The sequence below is a fragment of the Myotis davidii genome, unplaced genomic scaffold (assembly GCF_000327345.1).
Source record: "Myotis davidii unplaced genomic scaffold, ASM32734v1 scaffold248, whole genome shotgun sequence".
Lineage (NCBI taxonomy): Eukaryota > Metazoa > Chordata > Mammalia > Chiroptera > Vespertilionidae > Myotis > Myotis davidii.
This window is the reverse complement of record NW_006299220.1, coordinates 341,008-350,172: the sequence shown is the minus strand read 5'-3', so window position 1 is coordinate 350,172 and position 9,165 is coordinate 341,008. Positions and strand designations below refer to the sequence as shown.

At 39.1% G+C, this 9,165-nt stretch overlaps 1 protein-coding gene across 1 annotated transcript in view; it reads left to right on the top strand.

Annotated features, from left to right (window-relative positions):
• The first annotated feature begins 1,697 nt into the window (after positions 1-1,697).
• Positions 1,698-9,165, top strand: part of PIGK (phosphatidylinositol glycan anchor biosynthesis class K) — a 98,878-nt gene continuing 91,410 nt past the window's right edge. The window contains exons 1-3 of the mRNA XM_006774660.2: positions 1,698-1,818; positions 5,191-5,244; positions 7,129-7,220. Of these exons, the coding sequence (XP_006774723.1) occupies positions 1,726-1,818; positions 5,191-5,244; positions 7,129-7,220 (239 nt within the window). The 5' untranslated portion in view covers positions 1,698-1,725. The remainder of the gene's footprint in view (positions 1,819-5,190; positions 5,245-7,128; positions 7,221-9,165) is intronic.

The following is a 9,165-nucleotide window of genomic DNA, read 5'->3' as shown; positions in this document are numbered from 1 at the left end:
CTATACACAGAAAATTTACATCAGAGAATATACAGATAGTTTATGGACACAAGGAAAGACATTAAACTTGATAGTAAAGATTTAGAAGTATAACAACCTTGAGGTAACTTTGTAGCAAGGAATTTAGAAGTGGAAAACTGTTAAAATTCGGTGTTAGGTTGTACATTTGGATGGCACTGTAAATTTGTACACTTTGGAAAGCAACATTATTAATAGCCACTAAAATTTTTTATATCTTTTAACTCAAGATTTCCATTATAGAAAATTATCCAAAGAAAATAATTGAACAAATGTGAAAACACAACACACACAGATACTCTTTACAATATTATTTTTATAGTAAAGCTTAGAAACTTTGTATTGTCCATTTGAAGGGCAATTACTTTGGCTAAGGCATCCATAGGGATGGAATTCCATGTTACCACTCAATGTTAAAATGATGAAGATTATGAAGCATCTGTGGACACAAAAGGGGCCACATACTAAACCTGAGAAGCTCAGTAGAGGCCTGCATGGTAGGCCTTACAAACTCGGAGACCTAAAGTAACCATGTAGGATGGTCTGAAACTAAAACTGCCTAACTGAAAGCGAGTCATGGCAGTTGGTCATGTCCTAGGCTGGTATCTTCCTTGACAAAGTTCCATCTTTACCTTAACTGAGCCTGTCTATTGTCTTTTAGAATCTATGATAAAATACCATTGGAATAGCAGGGTAATTTCCTTTTTCCAGACCCCTCAGGGCACACTCACACCACAGCAGAAGACCACAGAGCCCCTTATTATTATTGTTATCGTGTTTATTGTTAACTATCCTATACCCACTAGTGTAAAAGAAGTATGTGTTTATTCGTTTTACCTTTAATCCAGTCCCAGAAATGTTCCCGCTTTGCTTTCTCCTGCCTCCGTAATCTATCACCAATGGATTTCATGTAACCCTCTTAGTTCTTCTCTGATTCTAATGTATAAAATAAGGTGCAAAACTGCCATTCTCTGGAGCGTTTCTCAATCCATTGAGACGTTGCCTCCCGGCAACTGTCAACAATTTGGCTCAAACTATAAACGTTCTTACAGGTTGAGACAGCATAAACACATGTTTATGTCGTGCTATTTGAAAAACAGAATTTAAAATTGAATGCATATAATGAACATCACTGAACAAATATACACGACCTTATTTAAGTCCTCAGACTGTCTTTTAGATGATTTAGTTCCTCAATTACTGAAGAAACAAAAACGTAACTAATTTCTACATGTTCATACTTTCAATAAGTAATAGGCCTCAAACATGTTGCAGCATCCACCTATTTTTCTATTTGCATAAGATCCAGTTAATCATCTTTTTGTGCTTACATGCTTGCTCTTCCCACCACATCCAGCTTCATATATTCAGAGAATTGGCAGCACTACGCAAAAAAGGAATTAGCTTCTGAGAGGTTGTGGGATCTCAGGCTTGTCTTTCTCACCTTTCACACTTGTATTTCAAACTTGTATACCTATTTTACAATGTCCGAATTGAAAATGCAATAAAGATAAAGTATTCCCTCTATCGTCACCCAGAAAGCCTGGGAAACTCCAGATCTGAGGACAGACGACAATCCGGCCACCTGGAGAGGAGGCGGGTGTCGCAAAAAAACAACAACAACAAAAAACCCCACGCAAGCCCGCCGCGCTGCTTTACGGCACTCGCTCCGCCCCCTCCCGGTGCCGGAGGCTGAAGCCGGCAAACATGGCCGTCACCTCCTATTTTAGCCGGGCTGTGGCTGCCCTGGCAGGGTTACTGCTCTTGTCGTTCGGCAGCTTGGCCACTAGTCAGATCGAGGTAGGAGTCAGGCCCTCCGAGCGACCGGGCCCTGGGAGGACAGCGTGGTCGGGGCCGCGAGCGCCCAGCCGATGTCCGATACACAGAAGCCGAGGGAAGCCTCCCGGAGTCCTTCGCCTCTTACTGGGGCTCCCTGGGATGTGGGAGGGTGTCATGGGGCAGGGCTTTCTCAGTCTCTTGCAGCCTTTTAAACCGACGAATTAAAAGAACCAAATTCTGGGAGAGGGGCGAGGACCCGATCCTCGGCGCCCGGTGTGCACGCCCTGCGGCTGAAAGGCGAGCAGAGCGCAGCGCTTTCCTGCTGCTAAACTACCGCGCGCCGCTCGGCCAGGGGTCGGGTGGGTGCGGTGTTTGGGTTTTGGCTCGCAGGACGTTCTGGCCTCGCGGAAAGCTTTCACTGTGCCCCGCACTCTGATAAGAAACGCCGCACCCCGCTCTTCAGTCTAGATCTCTTCTAGCACCGTCTTCAGGGGCCCTTGTAGTCAGCAGGCACTTGAAGGTCTGTGTCCCAGCGGTGTCTTCTGGCTGCCCCATTTCCCAAGGGGTTGCTCCTAGGCGGGAAGCCTGGGGCTTTAAACAACAAACACCTCTCTTTATCCCACTTTTTAATCAAAACTAAGTTCTGTGTTCTGAGCTTCTAAAGTTGCTTTTACCGCTGGTTTAATGCAGGCCTGGTAATTTCTTGCCGAGACCAGTGCAATTACTGCAATTACTTTATCTCGTTTCCCCCCAGGCTTCCAAAACTCCCCTCACTTTGAGTTGTTAAGTTAGTCTTCATAAAATGTAAACCTGATCAGGTTATTCTTCTGATTGAATCTTTCGGCCACTGCATGCCGAATAAAGTTAGCATCATGCTTTGGCCTCTGTCTAGTTTTCCAGCTTTCATATTGGAACCCATTCTGCCCACAACCTCAGCACATTGAATTTAGATCAGTGGACTCCAAACTTTAAACGGATATTGAGCATGCACTTCCTCTTTCTCTCTTCTCTCTCTCTCTCTCTCTCTCTCTCTCTCTCTCTCTATATATATATATATACTCATGAACTACTGCTAATTTATATATTCAACATTTATAAAGCATATTTTTGAGGTAATATGAATATGAACAGGAGTTCTATCTTCCTCCTTTACTCTAATGGATTATCTTGTACACTTCAGTTTGGATGCCATTACTCTTTTTTTCTTTTAATTGTTATTATGCTTTTTCACATTACCATGTTTTTATACTGCCTGATTCTTTTGTCCCTTTAGTAAGATGCAGTAAAACCTTTCCCTATCCCTTTCCTTTGATGTTACCGTTGTAATTTGTACATTAAGCTTGTATAGCATTCATCGATTATAACTCATGTGTGCTTTGTATTATCTATTATTCCATCATTTTTCACTTGGAATATGGCTCCCTAACTAGTCCACATCAAGTCATTCTTTTTTCCCTTCAGTCTATTCTCCAAGCTACAGCCAGAGTAACTTTTAAAAACGCAAATCTGATCATGTGACCCATGTACACCTTAATATTGCTCTAAGGATAAAGGACAAAATATATGACCATAAACAAAGCCCTGCATACTCTGGCCCCTACCCGTACCCCCAGTTTCTCTCTCTCTTTCAAACTTTTAGTTATGCTAATCTTTTTCAGTTTCTCAACACCTTTAAGCCCCACCTGCCATTAGGGCCCATATTTCCTTTGTCTGGAACTATCTTTCCTCTTTTCATCATTTGGATCCTAACCCAAATGTCACTTCTCTAGGGAAACCTTCCCTAAACCTCTCCACACCATACCCCCCAGATTAGGTCATTTCCCCCTCTTATACTCTTATGATACTGTGTATCTTACCTTGGTAGAATTTATAAGTTATCATCTGCTTAATATGTCTAGCAAATTGGATAGAAACCTCTTTGGAGGCGAGTACTCTGATTGTTTTTGCCCAGCATTGTATTCTGAGCACTCAGGACAGTGACTGGCACATGGCGCCCAATGAAGTGATGAGTGAATAAATGAATGAATGAATGAATGAGTGACATTGTAGTGTAATGTACATGCTTGTCTTCTGCATTGAACGCGGATTCTTGAGAGAAAGCAGCATGCTCCGCAATGATTTTTATATCACTTTATATTACATAGTATCTGGCACATAACTGGTGCTCCACTAATCATATGTAGAGTGAATGAGTAACTTTGCAATGCCTATATTGTCTGAAAAATCACAAAAGAGTTTTGCTATCTCAACTTTTTCCCCAAAGTCCCAATGCCCCCTAAAATCCTAATGATCCAAGAATTTTGGAACTGGAAAGGACATTCAGCTCTCATTTTCTGCTTGAGGAAAATCAAATCTAAAGAGCTGAATGACTTACCCCAGTCTTGCAGGTGAGGGATATGACCTGGGCTATAAAACTCAGATCTGTAAATCCCTAAACCAGTGCTTTATGCACCATCACACATTGCTTTTTTTTTTAAAGCATCTAGGTAGCTGTTGAGAACGGTTAAAAATAAATATGTGTGTATGTCTGTGTATGCACACACACACATTTGAGTGATTTTTAAAAAAATTTCATTCCCCCTGAAATTTTCTTGCCAGTTGAAAATTAAAACAGCTATCATAAGTTATACAATTACTAGGTTCCAGTCACCATTCCTATATTCTGTGAGCCAGGTAACATCATTTTATAGATGGGGAAATGGAGGTGCAGAGTAGTTAAACAGCTTTCCTCAGTTTATACAAATAATAAGTAATAGGACCTAGATTTGGATCCAGGCAGTTTGACTGGTCTAGTAATACTGCTTGGGAGCAGCTCTGAGGTCATTATGGTTTATATTCATTATTCTTTTAATATATAATAAAAGTCATGTTTATTAGGTATCTGGATGCTGAAGTTTTTAATGTTCCATGTCAGCAAATATAATTCAGATTCACTTTAACAGATTAGTGAAGTGATACATGACAGCATGCCAGAAAATGTGCTCAATCAAATATATTGGTAAGTTCAAATGAAGTAATTGGAAGCACCCAGCACAGTGTACGAATGAATATTGAATGAAATTTCAACAGGAAGGTTATTAATTGTGATGTTTAGAATCAATATATGAAATAAGTCATTCACAATTGGAATACTGAATGGAAAACTAGAAGCATATAAGGAAGAGAAGACTGGGATAAAAACAAACAGCCCCTCCCTAAAATAATGCCCCCTAACAGAAACATAAAACTCTATTGGTCCTTCATAGGTCAAAAACTAGCATCTTTATAAACTTATATAATGATAACTTATTGTTATAACTGTAAAAACTCCATGGATCTTGACTGTCCTTTACCAGTCTTTACTCTGGGAAATGTGGCTTTCTTCTAATCTTTTTGCTATTATTTGACTGATAGGAACAAGCAGAGCAGTTCTTTAGGAGTGGCCACACAAACAACTGGGCTGTTTTGGTAAGTAAGCTCTATGAAGGTATACCATTCTATTCACTTAGATATGTGTCTGAGAAATTTTGTGTGAATCAAAATTTTGAAAATAAAATTTATTGTATCATATTACCAATTGGTTCAGATATACATTATACTATTTCTGCTCAAGTTAGGGAACCTGTAGATTCTTTGCTACTGATGGGTAGTGATTTTGTTTCTAGCTTTTTGGTTTTGATTTTTGCTAATACAGGCAGTGTTATAGTGGAAATCCTTGAATACATATTTTTGCATACTGATATGAGCTAAATCAAAAGATAAGTACGTTTTCAAACTTGATGTATATTGCATATTACCCTTTTAGAAGATTTAGTTTAGTTTATGTTTAGTTTAGTTTAGTCAGTAGAATATGAGTATTCATTTCCCTGCACTTTTGCCAGTACTATGAATTGCCAGACTTTTTGGATACCTATCACTTTGATTTGTGTTTTTTAAATTATGATAGAAGTTGAGCATCTTTAAGAGTTTTATTGTCCATTTTTAATACTCTTGTTATGAAATGCTTGCTCTCATCCTTTGCCTATTTTTTCAAAATCGGGTTATTGTGTGATGATTATTTCAAGTTTTTCATTTCAGTTAGGATTTTATGCTATTTTTCACATATGAACTTTTACTTTCTTATGTAGTAAAACATTTTAGTTTTTTCTTATTGGATTCTAAGCTGAACATTTATTTTAATAAAAAGAACTTGTAGTTCCTTTCTGTTTGCAGGGCAAGAGCTAGTCTCAAAACTATTGTACTTACACTATTAGCAGAGGCATGTGGTAGGAGGTAGCAGGGTGCTTGATGGGTAGGTATATTACTACCTGACCCCAATCTCTGTTACCTCTTTTGGAATGGATTCTCAAGAGACCTGACTTTTGAGATACGGCATTAGATTTTTCTAGTTCTTTTGATATCACTTTTAGGAATTTGTGTCCCTTTAGAACCTGTATGTTTTATATCAATATATAAAAATAATTGCAAAGCATTCTACAAGTAAAGTTTTTAAATGTAAAACTAGTTTGCATTATTTCTAGTTTTCTGTTCAGTTTAACAGCTTTATAGCAAACACATTCTCTTATGTACAGATAAAACTGTTTTGTATGTTATGTTTTAGTGTCTATTTTATAATTTTCACAACTAAAATTAGGAAGGAATCTAGAGTAAAAGGAATATTATATAACCCAATTCTGTGAAGGGATTATACGTACTGTCTTTGATTTTAAAGAATTGAATCTTTTAGAAACAGAAACTTTCTAGAGTCACAGAAATTGAGGGTAACTAAGTTGCTTCACTATTTGATTGAATTCACCAAAGATTTTTTTTTTCCTCTTAAGCTGAGTGGCCTTTTTATTTAATGCTAGTTATAAAAGACCTCTCTAGAGCAGCGGTTCTCAACCTGTGGGTCGCGACCCTTTGGGGGTCGAACGACCCTTTCACAGGGATCGCCTAAGACCATCGGAAAACACATATATAATTACATATCGTTTTTGTGATTAATCATTATGCTTTAATTATGTTCAATTTGTAACAACGAAAATACATCCTGTATATCAGATATTTACATTACTATTCATAACAGTAGCAAAATTACAGTTATGAAGTAGCAATGAAAATAATTTTATGGTTAGGGGTCACCACAACATGAGGAACTGTATTAAAGGGTCGCGGCATTAGGAAGGTTGAGAACCACTGCTCTAGAGAGATTGGTTTTATTGACAATTCTTTATGTGCTTTGCTGTTTCTAAGCCTGAATTATGATATACTCTTTCTTTAGGCATCTCTATATCCTACCTAAAGAGAAATAATTCTGTACCTTTGTGGCTTATTTTGATTCACAAAAATAACATATTGGTTTTAATACTTTAGGTGTGTACATCCCGATTCTGGTTTAATTATCGACATGTTGCAAATACACTTTCTGTTTATAGAAGTGTGAAGAGGCTAGGCATTCATGACAGGTAAGAATTCATAATAAAGAGTAACTTTGAACTTTAGTAAAAATCACTCTTAGATGATTGTTTTATTACATTTGCATTTTTGTGTTGTTTTTAAAATAGATAAGGAAGTTTGAAGGTTTTTTGTTGTTGTTGTTGTTAGAACATGCCACCATGTATAACTTACTTAAGACCATAATGGAAAATTATATAAAACATCAATCAATACTAATGTAAAAATTTAGATAAAGTAAAATTTATTTAATCATTAAATGCCTCAGTGTGGGGTTTTGATTGCAGACAACAGAAGACAATTCTGACTGGTTGAAGTACAAAAGGAATTTACGGAAAGCATATTGATTAGTATGCTTCCCAAATTGATGGGAAGGCTGTAGCTGTAAATAGTCAGAAACAAGGAAGACTAGGTAGCAGAGAAGACATTTCTAAAAACAATGACATAAAACCAGTCCAGTGACAACAATGCAGCTGTGAATTGCTGAAGTCTAGACTTAGGTACTGCATAGCTACTACCATTGCCTTTGGAAACTTAATGTTGGTACTGCTGCCTGCTGCCAAAATCCAACCTTCGCTGTCCCAGCTTCTTAGTCTCTAGCTCTTAATTTAGAGCCCTTGGAAGGATGTGAAATTGTCAGAGCATAGATGAAGTGCCCTTGTTAATGCTCCATGGGGGTTGGTGGGGTAAGAAAAACTATATGGCATTGTTAGCAGTTCCTTATTCCCTTTTTTGCTTCTATGGTATCCTGTGTATACTTTGATTATAATATGATTATACTAATCTAGTATGTTTCCCTTACCCTATAGTAGAAGACCGGTGCATGAATTCGTGCACCAGTGAGGTTCCTCGACCTGGCCTGTGGGATCGGGCTGAAACCAGCTCTCTGACATTCCCCGAGGGGCCCCGGATTGTGAGAGGGCGCAGGCCAGACTGAGGGACCTCACCAGTGCATGATCGGGGCCGGGGAGGGACCTAGGAGGTTGGCCAGTCGGGGAGGGACCATAGGAGGGCTCCAGGGCATGTCCGCCCGTCTTGTTCAGTCCCCAATGGCTGGACCCCAGCATCAAGCTAACCTACTGGTCGGAGAGCCTTCCCCCTGGTGGTCAGTGCAATTCATAGCGACTGGTCGACCGGTCAACTCTCTGCCCCCTGGTGGTCATTGCACATCATAGCAAGCGGTTGAGCAGCCTTAACATATCATTAGCATATTACGCGTTGATTGGTTGAACGGATGACCAGACAACGGGACACTTGGCGTATTAGGCTTTTATTATATAGGATTATATAAAAGCCTAATATGCAAGTCGACTGAATGGCGGAACAACTGGTGGAACAATGGGTTGCTATGACGTGCAGTGACCATCATGGGGCAGACACTTAATGCAGGAGGGAGGTGACTGGCAGTGGTGCGGGGCAGGACTGGCAAGCGTGTGGTGCCAGGTCAGCCAAGGTGGATGCCAGCATGGGGCCCCCTGATCACCCTGCCCGTCACCCCACAGATGGGCTCTGATTGCCGGCGAGACCCAGGAACCCTACCGTGCATGATTTCATGCATCAGGCCTCTAGTTAGATTGTGAAGGTCTTGAAGGAACAAGGATTATATTTTATTTCACTTTGTACTTCTAGCATCTAGCACAGGGCCTGTCACATAATATGCTCACTAAGTATTGGATAAATAAACACTTGACTAGGAAATATTTTATCAGTTAGGCCAAGCAAGCACAAGTTTACACTTTAAAAGCAAAAACACTTTTATCAAAGAAATTGTGTTAGTCTACTTTTTTAGCAAGTGTTAATCTGATATAAAAGACATTTTAATAAATAGGTTGCCATAATTTTATAATACTATTTCAAAATATTGATTCAGGAAAAGGGATTTCAGTGGTTATGAGTGAAAATAAAAACACATGCTCATAAGATCTTCACAATTGCCCTCCAGTCTGTTATTTTTTT